General features: G+C 48.0%; 8 protein-coding genes across 8 annotated transcripts; 3 read left to right on the forward strand and 5 right to left on the reverse strand.

Annotated features, from left to right (window-relative positions):
• Nucleotides 1–719: 719 nt before the first annotated feature.
• LY89DRAFT_788490 (uncharacterized protein) lies at nt 720–2,299 on the forward strand (the record flags this gene model as incomplete). Its single annotated transcript, XM_018223174.1, has 2 exons — nt 720–950; nt 1,013–2,299. Exons 1-2 carry the CDS (start codon nt 738–740, stop codon nt 2,297–2,299), a joined length of 1,500 nt encoding a protein of 499 aa, XP_018063439.1. The 5' UTR covers nt 720–737.
• An 886-nt stretch (nt 2,300–3,185) lies between these two features.
• LY89DRAFT_319832 (putative GMC oxidoreductase) lies at nt 3,186–5,387 on the reverse strand. The gene is made up of 2 exons (XM_018206702.1): nt 5,208–5,387; nt 3,186–5,157 (listed from the first exon to the last, which is right to left on the reverse strand). The coding sequence occupies exons 1-2, from the start codon at nt 5,276–5,278 to the stop codon at nt 3,216–3,218; spliced, it is 2,013 nt and encodes a 670-aa protein (XP_018063440.1). The 5' UTR covers nt 5,279–5,387; the 3' UTR covers nt 3,186–3,215.
• Nucleotides 5,388–6,078: 691 nt separating this feature from the next.
• Nucleotides 6,079–6,795, reverse strand: LY89DRAFT_763672 (uncharacterized protein; the record flags this gene model as incomplete). Its single annotated transcript, XM_018221603.1, has 2 exons — nt 6,384–6,795; nt 6,079–6,332 (listed from the first exon to the last, which is right to left on the reverse strand). Exons 1-2 carry the CDS (start codon nt 6,691–6,693, stop codon nt 6,079–6,081), a joined length of 564 nt encoding a protein of 187 aa, XP_018063441.1. The 5' UTR covers nt 6,694–6,795.
• A 786-nt stretch (nt 6,796–7,581) lies between these two features.
• LY89DRAFT_658167 (uncharacterized protein) lies at nt 7,582–8,151 on the forward strand (the record flags this gene model as incomplete). The annotated part of the gene is made up of 1 exon (XM_018212462.1): nt 7,582–8,151. The coding sequence occupies one exon, from the start codon at nt 7,582–7,584 to the stop codon at nt 8,149–8,151; it is 570 nt and encodes a 189-aa protein (XP_018063442.1).
• Nucleotides 8,152–8,261: 110 nt separating this feature from the next.
• LY89DRAFT_711337 (Zn-dependent exopeptidase) lies at nt 8,262–9,567 on the reverse strand (the record flags this gene model as incomplete). Its single annotated transcript, XM_018217895.1, has 3 exons — nt 8,262–8,582; nt 8,633–9,166; nt 9,204–9,567. 3 exons carry the CDS (start codon nt 9,565–9,567, stop codon nt 8,395–8,397), a joined length of 1,086 nt encoding a protein of 361 aa, XP_018063443.1. The 3' UTR covers nt 8,262–8,394.
• Nucleotides 9,568–10,249: 682 nt separating this feature from the next.
• Nucleotides 10,250–12,413, forward strand: LY89DRAFT_628942 (pantothenate transporter). Its single transcript, XM_018211192.1, has 7 exons — nt 10,250–10,762; nt 10,816–10,896; nt 10,943–11,205; nt 11,258–11,325; nt 11,375–11,544; nt 11,598–11,656; nt 11,708–12,413. The coding sequence occupies exons 1-7, from the start codon at nt 10,343–10,345 to the stop codon at nt 12,285–12,287; spliced, it is 1,641 nt and encodes a 546-aa protein (XP_018063444.1). The 5' UTR covers nt 10,250–10,342; the 3' UTR covers nt 12,288–12,413.
• Nucleotides 12,414–12,512: 99 nt separating this feature from the next.
• LY89DRAFT_741386 (uncharacterized protein) lies at nt 12,513–13,331 on the reverse strand (the record flags this gene model as incomplete). Its single annotated transcript, XM_018220702.1, has 2 exons — nt 12,513–12,975; nt 13,111–13,331. The coding sequence occupies 2 exons, from the start codon at nt 13,329–13,331 to the stop codon at nt 12,513–12,515; spliced, it is 684 nt and encodes a 227-aa protein (XP_018063445.1).
• Nucleotides 13,332–14,103: 772 nt separating this feature from the next.
• Nucleotides 14,104–15,347, reverse strand: LY89DRAFT_741387 (uncharacterized protein; the record flags this gene model as incomplete). The annotated part of the gene is made up of 3 exons (XM_018220703.1): nt 14,104–14,856; nt 14,913–15,115; nt 15,209–15,347. 3 exons carry the CDS (start codon nt 15,345–15,347, stop codon nt 14,104–14,106), a joined length of 1,095 nt encoding a protein of 364 aa, XP_018063446.1.
• Nucleotides 15,348–15,792: the final 445 nt, after the last annotated feature.

Raw genomic sequence — 15,792 nt, forward strand, 5'->3', positions numbered from 1 at the left:
CTGCACTAGAGTATATCGGGTTAGGGGTTTCTTGTCATCATGTTGTAGCCTGACGCCGTCTCTGGAGTCAGCATGAATCACCGACGTCAAATCACTTCTCGTCGAACATACTCGCACCATTTCACCCTTTGGACGAAGAGAAATAACACCGTGGAAGAGAACGACTAAATAATCACATCAAGCAACGACTCTCGATATGGACCCGGCAACATCACAGAAGTCAACCTCGCAATTATCAGGAAGTTCGAAGGTTGACAAAGTACTAGAAGCAGCCAAGTCCCAATGGAATGCGGCTAATATAAAGGCTTTGTCACTCGAAGTCTGTCAAAAGCCGAGGTCGGGAGAGGTGGCAGACAGATATCTACGGGAATTTGAAGTGGCAGAGTGCTGAACTTCTCGAGATTTATTATTGCTCCTCTCACCTTCTAACTTTTGAGTTGTTTGCAATATAATTTACCTTTAATATACCTATCTACGATGATTTATGAGGTTCTTTTCTTCTCAAACAAACTGAATAGTAAAGACTGTATGTAGGTTTTATCCAACTCTCTTCATGCTCTTCCGTCACGCAAGTTGACACTTATGCGTCACATGACTCCATCCCTTTCAACGCCTTTCTCAATCGCAAGTGCAAGAGAATGGACTTCAGTTGACCAATAGGCATACATGTACTATTTCAATGAATTACCAAACCAACAGTGCACCAGTGAAAAAGCCTGATACAGTACTTGACCGACATGACTCTCGGTCTACATCCCAACCCGATCGGCGCAGCACTTCGGCTACAACCGGGGCTATGTCGTTTCAATTCGTCGACAGGAGAATGTGACCAGCTGGCCTGCATGAGGCCATTGTTGGTTGGAACGAAGAGGCAGCCTCGTGGCTTCGGACGCTTGATAAGAAGCGGTGGACGACCTGCTGATTGTTTGTCATGTAAAATTACAGATACTGTAAGTTTCAATCATCTCCGATTGCTACTCCTTCTATCTTTTATGCGCTAACAAACCCACATACACCAGAACTCACTTCGACGACGACATATAAACGCAACTCAACGATATCAGCCACCACGTTGGATAGTGTTATTCCTCCAAACGCGCGCCCCCCCTCACGCCAACAACAGGTACTGCGATCGGAACAACACTCTCCTTGCGCGAACTATCAGTACATTCCTAATATGGAGCATACAACCACAATCAACAGCCTATCAAAAATGGAAGCATTTGTATTGTTGAAGAAGTATGGCCCAGAAGCCTTGCTCAAAGCGGTATCAAAGAACTATGTTGGGTTGGCGCAAACAATCTCGGGCGTATTTACAGACCACAATGCGAGGCAGACCTTTGAAGAGCAACGCAAAGTATATGAGGCCATTAATAAAGCCATTCCGGAACTCTTGAAATTGATCGAGTCCAAGGAAATTCGGGTTGTGCAGAATGCGTTCAACTCAACCCCCGCATTCGTCAGTGTGTTTCAATCAACGGCACTCATCGCTATTGGGCTTGCAATCTTGGATCTCAAAAATGCCATAAATAGAGTAGGTTCAGCACTCGAGGGGATTCGATCTGAGCTTACTCTAGGGAATGTTGAGAAGATACAGGGGTGGGGTGAAGGTGATTTTGGGTGGCATGTGCATCGTTTCGTACAGGATGAGATGGCAGCTTTCTCCGATCCTGAGGAGCACCATTTCTTTTACGTGTGGAACCCCGATCCGGATTGGTATCCTAGATTTGAAGAGCAAAATCTGAGTACTCCTCTCGGTCCAAATTTTGGAGGATACCACACTGACCTTCCCACACTCTGTCTGCGAATGAGCGTTGATCGGACGACGCTGGCGAACACGACGACTTATGGCCGAGACGCAGTGTTTCATCTCTTGTGCCCCGCATTTCAGCCAGTTGTTATTGAACAAAAAATTGTCTTCCACGATACCTTGTTCCCGCTGGTCATTACAGGGCAGCAACATCGGGGCTTTAAATTTGTGTGGTTCTTTATCCCAACAATACCTGATGGGATGACTTTACGATATATTGTAGTCCTGGAGGATAAAATCCCTCTTTCTGTCAAAACTGGTGCAATTGGTTTTTACGGCGGTGGTCTCGGTGCGTTCGGTTGTGCAATTGCGGCGACAGCTTTCCCTCCGTGTGCCCCTGTAGCTCTCAGCCTTGGGGTAGGACTTGCGCCTTTTGGTTTTGGAAGTGGCGCGTTCTCTTTCCTATCAACTCTCCATCTGATGGCAACTACTCCTGGCAGCCAAACACTGGGAGACCCGATATTCTTTCAGCCTGATAATAACGAATGATTTTCTTGAGGAAGACCGAATGCGTGCCTAGCATCTGCCATGGTTTGTGTTGAACAAATGTAAGGAGGAAATGATAAGATGGACCGAAGGCTTCATCTGGTATTGACTGGCAATCAGATTGCAACATTTCAGGCTAGCAAAAGTACCAACAATCAACAAGGATCTTCTCGAGTAGAAATTCCAGACAAAAAAATGCGACTGACATTCAGGAATTGACCTGTGAATGACGACCTATGCAGTAGATAAGCAGATGATACAAATACGCGGATCCGAGATCCAAAACAATGCTCCTTTGTACAATCATCACAAAAGTCTTCATCAACACAAGTTACGCAACATTGAACTTATAACCCCAACCCTCATCCATCACCCCTCTTCCTCTTCCCGCCATCAAGATAAGTAGTACTATAGGCATGCAATGCTATGCTAGCAGTGAAGTGGACAGCAATGAAGTAAAGAGTAGTGAGGTGGATAACAGCAAGGTAATAGGACTAAGGTACCAAACAGATTATCCCTTTCATTATTTTCCCCAGACAAATCTCGCTTTTTTACGAATTGGCAGACAAATCCTTATAAATACCCTTTTATACTAAGGGTAAGCCGTACTTAATTCATTCAGCCCCAAAGGTGTCTCACCTTAGAATCCGTCACATCGAGAGTACATGATCTTCATCAGACTTTATTGCGCGACTCTCAAAAGGGTGTCTCATTTAATCCTAATTGTGTATCGTACTATAACTAGCCATATAATCATGGCTGGTGCCTTTCATTCATGTAACAATAACGACATTGCACGTAATCTCATCATTGAAAAACCATTCACCAAACTTCTGACCCTCAATTGCCTCTATATGTAAAGGAAAATTCAGAGAACGGTTCCAGGGGCTGAAAAGGAACCCCCATCACGCATCACACATCACGCATTATCCGCCACAATAACATCCGCTGCCTTCTCCCCAATCATATACACCGAAGTAATCGGGAAGAAGCCCGGCATCTGAGGAAAGATCGAAGCATCAACAATCCTCAACCCCTGGATCCCCCAAACTCGGAAGTGCGAGTCAACAACCGCCGTCGGATCGCTGGAGTTTTTCATGCGCGCGGTACCCATGGCATGATGACCCCATGCTTGGTTCTTGATGTAGTCCTTGATCTCGTCTGTGCTTGTGACACTTGCACCAGGTTGATCCTCGACGAAATCTTGGTAGGTGGATGATAGGTTACCGTAGATATCGCGGGTCCATTGGATGGCTTCAACGAGTGGTCGAATATCCAGCTCATCTGCTCCACCGGCCGTGGTGCCCGCATCGAAGAAGTTGAAGTCGATGTTAGGTGTATCGAGGGGGTTGGTAGACTTGAGCGTCACGGTACCGGCAAAGTCGTTCTCGTGCGCTTTGAGGATAGACCAAGTCCAATGGAAGGTATCAGCGACCGCGAGCTCGGCATAACCCTGGAAGTATCCGCGGAAGTTGAAAGGTCCGCCAAAAACGAATGTATCTCGCCTGCCAGCTGCAATGGAGGATTTCAGGAGAGCGGCCGCGGGAACAAGCGTCGTAGCATATGGTCCTCTGTCGGTGGCATTGGTGGTGTATTGGATGTAACATGGGTCGTCAGCTGTAGAGAGCCAGGTGCAATCCTCTAGAAGGGCGAAGCTTGTGTTGAACTCTACAACTGTACTGATCTCGTAGTGGTCCAACAGATTTGCGCCCACTCCTGGGAGGTCGGCAACCACAGAAATGTTGAAGCTCTCAAGTTCGTCACGAGGACCAACACCGCTCAGCTTGAGAAGCTGAGGCGTGTTGAATGTGCCTGCCGAGATGATGACCTCTTTGGTTGCATTGACAGCACCGGGAGTACCAGTAGAGTTGCCTGAGCGTGGGTCTGCTGAGTAAAGGCTCTCTCCGTCGAGAAAATCAACTCCAATTGCCCTTGGCTCATCACCAGATGTAAATTCGCTGAATCGGATCTTTGTTACGAGGGCATGAGTACGAATGTCCAAGTGGTACATTCTGGTTCCATCTGCAAATGTCGCATTAGCAGTTGCAAGAAGAAAGTTGCGCGGGCTGCTTCGTACGCCATCAGACACTGCTGCTGGTAAGCGGTAGAGAGATTGAGTTGCATCCCGATCAGGATAGAGAGTGTTCATGTCGAGAGGAAAGATTGACTCCAATTGGCTCTCGTCACTGAGATCAGACACTGGTGGCCCATTGATGACAGTATTAGTCGCATTGAGCATAGCTAGCATTTGTGGATCGGCCTCTACAAGACTGAGAGGCATTTCAGATGTGCCTAGCCAACCGTCGAATCCATGACCGAGAGCTGTGGCGTTCGTTGTGTTGAGGAGGTACTCGTTTCGTTCGATGCGTTGCCAGTATTGTACCATATTTTCGGGGGCCCAGGAAGCATCTCCAGTGAGGTTCTGGATGAGGGACCAATCTTCTTCAAACGGATACATTGTGATCATGGCATTGTGGGTAGCGCATCCACCCAGGGTTGCTGCTCGTGGATACCAGATACCCTTCAAAGTAGAACCTGCTGGAGGATCCAACCCGATGTATGTCGTCCCTTCTGGAGTTTCGTATGTGGCCTTCAAGTTCAGTCCCTCTCGGGTATCGTTGGGATAGTGTCGGGAGAAGAAGTCCCAAGACATTGGCGCATATTCGCTCGCAGCGGGATAGAGTGCGGGGATCGACTCGTAAGGAGTAGTGCCTTCATCATCACCGGCTTCGAGCAGGAGGACCTTTTGACCGTAGATTGCTAGTCTAGCGGCAAGTGGTCCTCCGCCAGCCCCTGATCCTACAACGATGTAGTCGTAGTCTTCGAGGACTGTGATATCGACATCTCGCTTCTCGTATGAACTGTGATGCTGTTAGAGCCTCCTCCAATAAATGATGAAAAGAGTACAAACGCAGGTGTGGCAAGAACAGAGGTAATGACAGTCAGAACCGCGAGGCAGTTCAAAGAACGAGAGAGGACCATGATGGCGCGGGTCCTTAAGACGACGTTTAAGTTGAGAATGAGAAGGCACGAAAAGCTCGAGAGGTACAATCCCTTCCTTTATGGAGATGCTTCAAGGTCCTTCCCTCGAGCTGCCCCTCCTGACCGAAATCCTAACGCCGAGGTCCTAACTCATACTGTAGGAAAATGACTTGCTCCTCACTGATGGCATATCCATTACCCAATGCAGAAATTTGAAAGTCATGCATCCTGTGACAGCTTCCTTTGCGGGCTTGGAAGCCGATATTTTGACTTTTCCATGGAAGCATCCTTGAGGTTGTTGTTTTCCTCCGCGTCTAAGAGTCCAATCCCCGGGAAGTGGGTAACTGCCGGAGTTGCGGTACGGTACCTCTGCCACGAGGGACTGCAGGAGAGATGAGATCTGGATCTTATCTGCATGGGACTCGTATCCTCTGCATGTACGGAGTACAGTAACTGTATTGATCGCGTATGGATCCACACATCACCCTTATAGATACAGAATCTGTTTGATCAAGTCGTGGGTTGCAATTGTTTCTGCAAGTCTAGGGGGGAATAAAAATTTGATGTTCTAGGGTAGGAGCGTTGCTCCGCGTCTTCCTTGCAAACGGCTCGCCTCGACCCGGACCAGATTTCCTAACCGAGCTCTAGGTGGGTAAAGGGGCGGTAAGGGGCTCGGCAAGTGACGCCATCCCCGAAGTGAGTAGGCTAAACTCAAAGAGGAAGCGCACCTAAATGTAGTCTACACATGGAAAGCAGAGCTCAATTGATTCACATAGAGTATCTCAAAATCTTCTTCACAATCATACTTCAAGTTTGCCCCCTTCCGACTCATCATCGCCAGCTCCCCTGGCCAACTCAAATGCAGGTCTATCGTGTTGAGGTTCTATCCGCCGAAAATCGACTTCTACACCCCGTCTCTGGAATTCGGCCACTTGCTGATGGACTTCCTCCCATAACGCTGCATTATCCACTGGCTTACCCATCGAGTCTCTCCATCCATTCAACTCCCAGTTGAAGATCAGATTAGTGATCCCGTCCACCACGTGAAGAGATTCTGCGCAGATGACAATTCGTCTAAGTAGAAGAAGATGCTCATCTAACATACGTCCGAGCTCCAACAGAGCCTTTTTAACAGCGAATAAGCGAGCAGCACCATAGCTGTCTGTGTATTGGAGAGGTAGTCTTCCTCGGTCGTTGTACCTAGAGCTGCCATCGAAGAATACAGCCCAGTTTGTAACGTCTATACCAGCATCGAAGTTCGATTTGACGCTGCTGATGTAGACGACGATAGACAATGGATCGTATGTCAGTCGTCGTACATGCTCACTCGCATTGTAGATATAGGAGACCATAGGATCGCCTAGCTTCGCACGGTTGTAGCAACGACGATCTTTTTCGGATTCGATTTGGCTCATGCTTGTAGTTGAGTTTGTTGATGGAAATTCTCAACTGAATCTCTCTGGATTGCCTACTCACTTTGGCTAGTAGCTATATTAATATCCATCTGCCATCAATAAGAATGAAAGGCATGCATTATCCAAGCACAGTTTGCACAAAGATGGTTGCAAGCTTTGCAAGAAGCTTCTTTGCTCTATGCGGATACTACAAAGACATTGCTAAAGCTCCAGAATCTCCAAAGGGTCTTTCATAGAATGTATTATGTAAGGCTCATGCCGAAAGTGAAAAGGGCTCGCTAAAGAAGCGAACAATGACGCAGAATATTGAAAAACTTCCGAACTCTTTGCCACTCTTAAAGTAATATACTGCATACAGATATGGTGGGGAGTCTCTTCTGTTGACAAGAGGGTGTTTAGGTGAAGTGCGTCATGTGTGTGGGCAATTCAAGGCACTGGAACTCCACTCCCATCGTCATGAATAGTCAAAATTCGCTCTACAATGCAAATTCTCTATTACATCAATCGAAAAATCCAATACTTTGTTCTTGAATCTTCTGCTGTCTAAGGGATTCTCAGTGGGGTTAAGAATATTCTATGTGTACGCGGTACGCTTGTAGCAATCAAAGCGAGGTTTCTATTCGGATTTGTACGCATTATTCCATGAATGTTAGCAGATTCTTTTCAAAAATATATGCTGGGGTAATAGAGATGTGACAAGGTAAGGTGTACTTATTGGCAGTTTGCTCTGATTCATACTAACCTATTCTCAGCATGCAATAACGAAAACTTAGCATTGCGCGAGAGACGCACTTCTAGGCCGCTTCACGAGTTCTAAAGCCAGCTAGACAAGCCTCCTTTTCAAGGATGACTGACTTGTGGAATCAGAATAGTTTCTCAAACGAGCGCATGAGAGCCCTGTATGAGCGAATACGACGCCTCTTCCACGTTGCAACCTATGGCAACCAGATCTCCCACGACCTGCCACTCGAAATCCGAAGACTCAGATACGATCCCTATTCTATCGTGCTTGCCATCAGCGGAATATGTCAATCACAAGATGAGACACGTGCAAGAGCATCATTCAGCGTGTTCTTCGCGAAGAACTCATTCCGCATCATCGCCGCGAGATTGCCAGCTTATCGAAACCAGACATCAAATACAAGCCAGCTGTATGCAGTTGTGGCTGCACTCCAAGGTGTGGAAGAGATGCTCGACTCCGGTCATTGCATTTCGCAAGCAGTTTTGATAAGTGATTCGAGGTGGTTGGTGGACAGTCTGGCTGTTGCGGTCTGGCAGTGGGAGCAAAATGCTTGGCGCAATAACAGGGGACGACTTATGGTGAATTGGGAGTTGTTTAGGTGGTTGCATGGCAGGATTTCGAGTTTGCAAGCTAGAGGCTGTGAAGTTAAGTTTTGGACTGTTAGAAGGCGGTGGAATCAGGAGGCAATAGTGCTTGCCAGGTCCGCCCTCCGTTGATTAAGTGTAGATACTACTCAGAGGCTAGCTTAGGTAAATTTGCAACTTATTGCAAGCACGATCCAATTTTGTGCCAAGATTAGGGAGGCCACTTTGCTCAAATCAGGAGTTTGGCTTGATGCTTTTTGTACTTGCAAAGCAGGTTCTGCTGCTATACACTAATGGAAGAAGCCTTGAAAAGTATGTGCCATCTCGGATGGCGGTCATACCCAATCTCGTTGGCAGTCTCGTGGGAGCAGCTTTTTATGTCTTCAGTGACTCCAAAATCAAAGTTTTATACCCTTCCACTGCTTCCTCTAAGTCCGAGATGCTGAGGTGTTCATGGTCTGAGTGGGCAACCAGGATAGTTCCAGGGCCATAAAGATATCTCTTGTGGTTTCCTTTCAGACTGGAGATATAAGTTCCATAGTTCATGACTGCAGTCTCAAACCCTGTAGAGTTCGTCAGCGGAATGTCCCATTGGATAGTCCAAAAGACTTACCATCGATATCATGATCAATTGAAATCGGCCCAGTTCCGAGTGTGAATGCAAGCTCAATGTCCGGACAGGACTTGTAGATGGCCTTTTCAACTACCTCCTTGATTTCGGCCGGACTACCAGCTGCGACTTTGATAGACACAATCGCAGACGCATCCTCAGTAATCACATTCTCAGCAACTCCCCCTTCTATCCTCCCTATGTTAACAGTCGTATTTCCATACTTTTCACTTGACGGCAAATCCAGCCCATCCAAAGCAGCAAGAGCTCGGACTAACATAAGAGTTGCACTCTTTCCCAATTCCGGGTATCCAGAATGCCCCGCTTTGCCCTTGGCTTTCATAGTAAACCCCATTCCTCCTTTATGGCCACTGGCCAGCTTCAACTCTGTTGGTTCGCCGAAAATGACACTCTCCCATGATAATCTGAGATCGTTCACTTTTTTCATGCCTTCGCCTCCCTTCTCTTCTCCAACCACGAACAACAGCCCAACGTCGCCTTCTGCGATTTCAGATGATTGTAATCGTGACTCCACGGCTATGATTTGTGAAGCGACACTCCCCTTCGCATCAACCTCGTCCCCAGATCTCGTCTTCTTTCCTTTCATAAGGCCAGAATGGTGGTACCGTATCGATGTGAGAAGTTACAAGGACCATTGCCTTTGGGGAAGGCCCGATATATGCGAGCACATTTTCTCGGGTTTCGGAAACCGGTTGGGATTTTACTGTGAAGTTCTTGCTTTCTAGATACTTGATAAGAAAGGTGGAAACATTTCTTTCGGATCCTGAGATTGATGGGATTTCTACGAGGGACTTGTGAAGTTCAAGTAATGATGAAGTTGAAGAGAGTGCGGCGTCGTGAAGTGGTTGTTGCGATGCAGCAGAAGATGAAACAACCCACTGCGCCAATAACAGACTAAGAGCTATGAGATTCTTCATATTGATCTTTCGAATATTGATGGAGACTAAGATTTGGAAGACTTGAAGATGTCAGGTAGATTGCGCACCTGATCGGCTATTCGATCCGTTATCCGGGCTGCTATCTAAATAAGAAGTGGGGTGTAGAATTGCGGAGAGACATTGACGGCAGCACCCGCATAGCTTGGCATGTGCGAATTGATAAGGGAAAATGGAGAATGTCTTCAGGTGAGAACTCTAGACTTTATGTTGTGTGGGGCTGACACACGTATCCCAAGTCGAAACTTCAAGTTTAGCATATTTCGCAATGAAGCCTCGCGATGGCGAGGTGAATAGGCGAGTTGCGTGCGTGACGCCAAAGTTTGCTCATACTCCACTTGCTTTGGGGATTTAATGATAGTGTTCTCGAATCCGAGTCATAAATTTAAGTTTTCCTCCAAGCCGATACGCTGCTCTTGTTATCAACGTTATCAAAGGGAGAAGTATATATTTTGCACCCCACTCTTGTCTCTTCGACTTGCCTTGAGATTGATAGCAAGCACTTACTTATCTATTCCGTGTCCCAAATATCGGCCAAGGCTACCCAGAGGCACTTAATGCCAGCCGTTGCATATTAAGCTATCCTGAAAGAGGTTGAGAGCAGCATTGCTATCATGGCCACGGGCTGATATCCTCTGAAAATGCCCGAGAGCATGTGCTCTGAATTTCATAAAGAGTACCTCTCCCTAAATTGACCTTTAAATTTCGATGTGCTCCTGTTGTAATTGTTGATCTATATTCTTTGACATCAGTCGCCATGTCTTCTCCCAATATCTCAGAGAAGATCGAGTCATCACCAAACACAACCAACGAGAAAACAGCCCTAGAAACCACCCAATCCCTGTCCATATCCCCAAACCACCCCGATTCCAACCTCCACTTCGTCACCCGCGGCAAAGTAATATCCGACGACGATGGCTCCGACGAAACCATCACCGGCTACGACGCCGGTCAGATGCGCGCTCGCGCACTACTTAGCATCGGGCAAGAAAAGAAGCTGTTCAGAAAGATAGACTGGCATCTCATGCCCTTGATGTCGCTTATATATCTGCTGAAGAATCTTGATGCTGCGAATGCGGCCAATGCGAGGATTATGGATAAGGGGACTGATCGGAATATTTTGACGCAGTTGGGCATGACGTCGAATGATTTCAACTTTGTGACTACGTTGTATTATGTGAGTATTGCGGTGAGAAGGGATGTTTGGGTGATCGCTTACACTTGGACAAGATTCCGTATATCATTGCTGAAGCACCTTCAAATCTCCTGGTGAAGAAGGTCTTGCCCTCGAGATGGCAATCTAGAATCATGGTAGGTGTATCAGCCCTAGATCCAAAATAGTGATTAACAAGTTTAGGTAACCTGGGGCATAGCCCTCTGTTGCCACGCAGCAGTCAAGAATAAGGAGGGGCTATACACTGCTCGCTTCTTTCTCGGTCTATTCGAAGCTGGATTGTGGCCTGGTATGCTCTTGCAAATGTGCTACTGGTATCGTCCCGACGAACTTGCTCGACGTATCCTGTATGTGACTGTACTTGGATACTTCAGTACAGTTATCGGTGGAGTTCTCGCTTTTGCGTTCAACGGCGTGACGACTGGAGGGTTGAATGGATGGCAATGGTATGTGCCCATTCTTCTATTTTCTATCAGCTGTGCTGACAAGGACCACTAGGTTGTTTCTTACGGAAGGAATCGTCACCGTCGTAACCGGTATCGTAGTATTCTTCGCGTTGCCGGATTGTATGACCTGCTGTTCAACCCTGCTATTCCCTTCTAACCTTGTGACCAGTCCCATCAGGAGCCTCCTGGCTCTCAGAAAACGAGAAAGCTTTCATTCAAGCCAGACTTCCGGGCAACTCGCCTAGGTCTGCTGAAGCCAACTTCAGATTTCGTGAAATCCTTGATGTTCTGAAGGACAAGAAGATCTGGCTGTTTACACTTTGTTGGGCATTCTTCACTGTGAGCCTATCTTCGACGTGACATGAGAATATGCTGACACAGACAACTTTCAGATCGGAACAACAGGACTCACATTCTACCAACCCACCGTAATCGCAAACCTAGGCTTCACGTAAGTGCACTCGCAACTTGCAGTGACTTCAACTCACATGACTCCCCACAGATCCATCGCTCGCAGCCAACTTCTCAATATCCCCTCAGCCGTCGTATCAGTAATCGTAACCATAATCTTCGGTCTCCTCTCCGACGCAGCTCTCGTCCCACAACCCCTCATCCCCCTCTCTTTCCTCATCACCCTCATGGCCTGCTACGCCGTCCTCTTCACCTTCCCCAACACCGGCGGCGTCTACGCAGCGACCATCATCGCAACGGGTGTTTCCTCGTCTTGGTACACCGTAATGTGGCCCTGGCGTGTGCAAACCACAGAGCGAGCCACTGGGTCCGCTTTCGCTATTGCGTTCGTGAACAGCTATGGGCAGATTGGGGGCGCGGTCGGGTCACAGATCTTCAATTCGAAGTATGCTCCTCATTATGCGACTTCGTTTGGAGTGGCGATGGGCATGATTGGACTTGCTATTGTGATGAATTTGGTGACTTGGGGATTCACGTATAAGATTGATAATGAGACGAGGAGGTTGAAGAGGGTGAGGGTGCTGGCTGGGAAGACGAACGAGACGGTTTTGGATGATGTGGATATACATGCTGGTGAAAAGCCAAGGAGTGAGTCTGGGAGCAGTGCTTAGCTTGGAAGTAATTGGCTTGTTGGCTATGTTGAGCGTGAGATGAGAATAGACTGAGTAGTGTTGCGAGCAGCCGCTTAGCAGTCTGATGGAGTTGAATTTATTGATCTAATCGAAAACTACTAGCCTAAAGCACGACAATGAATAGCAGTAGTGGAATACTGTATGAAGAGGTGCCGAGTAATTAAAGCAACGTGAAAGGCGGGTTCTGCCTTTAAGGATCGTAGACTATGGGATGGAAGAGTTTGTGGGCTGAGAGAGAATCAACTCTGGCGTCAGCATTTGTTCCAATGTCCGAAGGGCCTCGTCTGTCGCCAGAGTTGTAGCCTCTCTCAACCGCTCTTCTTCGTGTGCCGTTGGTGGTCTAGGGTTCCACAGCAAGTCTTCGATTTCGTAAGGTCGTCCTAACATCTGAGCCCGCGAGCGAGGGTCCAAGAGTATAGTCGTTCTGACTTCCTCCCATTGTTTCCTGACATCGTATGCTCCATCCCAAGTTGGGCCGAAGAGTAGCACAAAATTCTCTACTGTATCCTTTCCCGTAGTCACAAGACGGCGTATAGGATGAAAAACTCCTGCAGGCTCGTCTGCCACCGGAAACTTGAGGCCAATGCGGCGTACAAGATCTTGTGCCTCTGGACTGGTCGGTGCAATAAATTTCCAGTGATATATACACGCGCCGTGTGGTTCTGCGCTGTCCGGGTCAAGATGGTTCGTGCTGTTATGCTCGACACCAGCAACGTTATCCCAAGCTCGCTTGACAATTTCCCTCGAAAGGCCCGCCGCATTCTCGATATCTTTCGTCGCCACGAGCCAAAATACAACCTACATGTTCCTGACTTCCATGCTCTGAATCCTGCGGTACAATTCTTGCCATTCCAACACATTGTCAAGTGGATATCTTGGAGCTTCGCCATGGTCTGTCCCGGCCCGCTGCCAGAACTCCGTTGTAACACCCTCTATCAGATATCTGCAATCGGTCATTATAATAAGTCGTTGAAGGTCGAATCCGACGAGGGCTAGCTTTGCAAAAGCAAGGATTGCTTTCATAGCTGCGTATAGGATCGCGGACTGGACTGTTTGCTTTGCTTGATTGGGGACAAGGCACTGGAAATTTGATGGCTGAATGACTATCAGCTGATGGATCTCATCGATAGGAGGCACAACTGACACTGCTTTCTGCGAATGATCCCGCCTATCCGGCTATAGCGGACCCATCCGCAGATTCGATCACGCATGATCCATGAATGGATACCACAATTGATTCGGAATCTGGCTGTGGCTCGTCAGGGTGGGCGGCATCGAATATGCTGAGATGAACGGTGCCACAGGTAGGGTTGAGAATCAAGCAATCAGCAGGTCGGCTGTAGAGAAAGTTGTCTTGCGTGTTGTGGAAGGACTCATCCTCGGGACTGAAAATTCGAGAATTGTTTCGAGGCTGATCCATTGGTCGAGTCTTCTGAATGCGCGTGGCCAATGCGTGCGAAGGTAAAGAAATGGTTGATATGTGCTCTCGAAAGAAAGGAAGGAGCGACTCCAACGACGCGTTGTACTGCCAGAGAGCAAATCAACCATACCTTCGCTGCACGCTTACAATCAACATGTCCACAAAGACCCAGCGAGAGAGCAGACATAGAAATGAGGGCTTAAAAAGTCTCTGATGACGTCCATGGGGCCCGACGAAAGCTGGGAACAGACTTCTCGCTCCCAACCCCATAACAGCGGCTCTTGTAGGTTTAAAACGCGTCACAGCATCACTGCAGAAACAATCATGATGTGCTTTCGTAAGGTCGTCATATCCATTACTATCGTAATTCGTAACTCATAACTCATCATCATCTGAATCTGTCTCTGATCCATCATCGGCCGCTGCAGTCTTCGAGCTTGAAGAGGTTGGTTCTGGCTTCGAGGCCGCTGCTGGTTTTCCGTTGAACGGCAAGTCTCTCTTCGGAGGAAGGATGGGATCTTCGTCGGCTGGTATGGTCGCAGTCTCTTTCCCTTTAGTACTTGCCGCAGCTCTTCTGATAGGAGGTGCCGGAGGTTCATCATCAGATTCAGCTTCGTCTGCTGTCGAGTCGTCTGGAGTTTGTGCTTGTTCTTCTCCTTCTGATTCCTCCGCGGGTGCATCATCGACTTCCATCTTCTCAAAGCCCGCATCTGAATCGTCACTCTCAATGTTCTCCTTTGCTTTTCTTTTCCCTTTTCTGGAAGGACCTGGAGAATGCAAGCTAACGGGTTCGCGGCTTGCTTCTACTTCAGCAAGCTTCGCAGGATCGACATTGGAGCACGCGAGCAGGCGCTGCTGGTCTCGAATCTTGAGCTTCTTCTCGTTCAGCAAGAGGGAGAACTTCTCCAACAATTGTGTCTCGTTGTCGTTCTTGAGCTGCGTGAGCTCTGCGAGGCTGTCTTGCAGCTTCCTGATTTCTTCATCCTTCGACCCGAGCGTCGTTCTCAGGCTTTGCAATTCGTCATTAGAGGTGTCTTTTGCTTTGTTTGCTACGCCGCACCACTCGAAGAGGTCGATATCTTCACCCTCATCATCGTCTTTGGAGAGTGAGATAGATCCTAGTGGTTGCTGAGATGAAGGTCAGCTAGGATCTTCGAACCGTAATAGGATTGTATCTGCCGTACCGTAATACCTTCGATGGTCCTCCGTATGATGACCACAAGAGTGTCCTCTTCCACTTTTGCAACAGCCTCAACGTCTTCTAGCAAGGCAGGATCTTCTTCGCCCTGCGCCGCCCCCAGAAGAATGACTGACAACACGTAATCCCATTGAGCCTCATTCAATTTTGACGTCTTGTGTCTAAGCTTCAAGGTCTGAGAACTGTTCACTAAAAGACCGAGAATAGATTAGTCCCCGGATTAACGCATGAAATTGGAGGTCAAGGGTTAACCCGGCCAGGTCGATCCTGTGGCTACCTTACATGAGACCGCAAAAGCGTTTTCGTTGTCGGTGCCAATCAGCTTGACATCTAATGGATGAGGGCCCGCGGAAGAAACGTGCACCAGCACAAATGCGTCCTCCTCGGAGGGAAGGTCAAGGCGGGGAAGCCTTAGCAGCATTTTGCGTCGACCGGGCTGAACGGAGCCAGGTGGTGAAACAAGGCAAAGATGAAAGTGAGAACAGGGTAAGAAGTCAGAAAGTCCAATTTCGGATCCTTCGAATTTTCATCTGGGAAGTTTCATCACCCTTCGCGGCGGGAGTGAAGTAATCTTTTCGAAGTATATTTTCGTTCGTTGATCAGGCAGCGTCGCGAAACCGCGTCAAAGTCGCGTTTTGCGCTAACTCGGTTGGTCCAAGCGGGGAAATTCAAGATCCAGCCACCTACAGACCGACAACGACCAGCCATCTCGAACATCACAATCCATACGTACCAGTCCGACAACCAGATTTTCTCGACTCCAAACTTCAATCACATATTCTGGTATCTCGAGATACTGCCGACCAGCACGACGACAGCTTGCCTGTAGGCGGGGAGCAAGTGCGACCGCTGGAGGAATACGTACA

The sequence above is a fragment of the Mollisia scopiformis genome (genome assembly GCF_001500285.1).
Source record: "Mollisia scopiformis unplaced genomic scaffold LY89scaffold_30, whole genome shotgun sequence".
Classification (NCBI taxonomy): Eukaryota; Fungi; Ascomycota; class Leotiomycetes; order Helotiales; family Mollisiaceae; genus Mollisia; species Mollisia scopiformis.

Excerpts from the sequence above, each read along its gene's own strand:
- LY89DRAFT_319832 (XM_018206702.1), bottom strand. The coding sequence starts at position 5,278 with ATGGTCCTCTCTCGTTCTTTGAACTGCCTCGCGGTTCTGACTGTCATT. Across the intron at positions 5,158-5,207 it reads TCTGTTCTTGCCACACCTGC|TTCATACGAGAAGCGAGATG; the intron begins GTTTGTACTCTT and ends ACAGCATCACAG.
- LY89DRAFT_628942 (XM_018211192.1), top strand. The coding sequence starts at position 10,343 with ATGTCTTCTCCCAATATCTCAGAGAAGATCGAGTCATCACCAAACACA. Across the intron at positions 10,763-10,815 it reads TTGTGACTACGTTGTATTAT|ATTCCGTATATCATTGCTGA; the intron begins GTGAGTATTGCG and ends CACTTGGACAAG. Across the intron at positions 11,326-11,374 it reads ATTCTTCGCGTTGCCGGATT|TCCCATCAGGAGCCTCCTGG; the intron begins GTATGACCTGCT and ends CCTTGTGACCAG.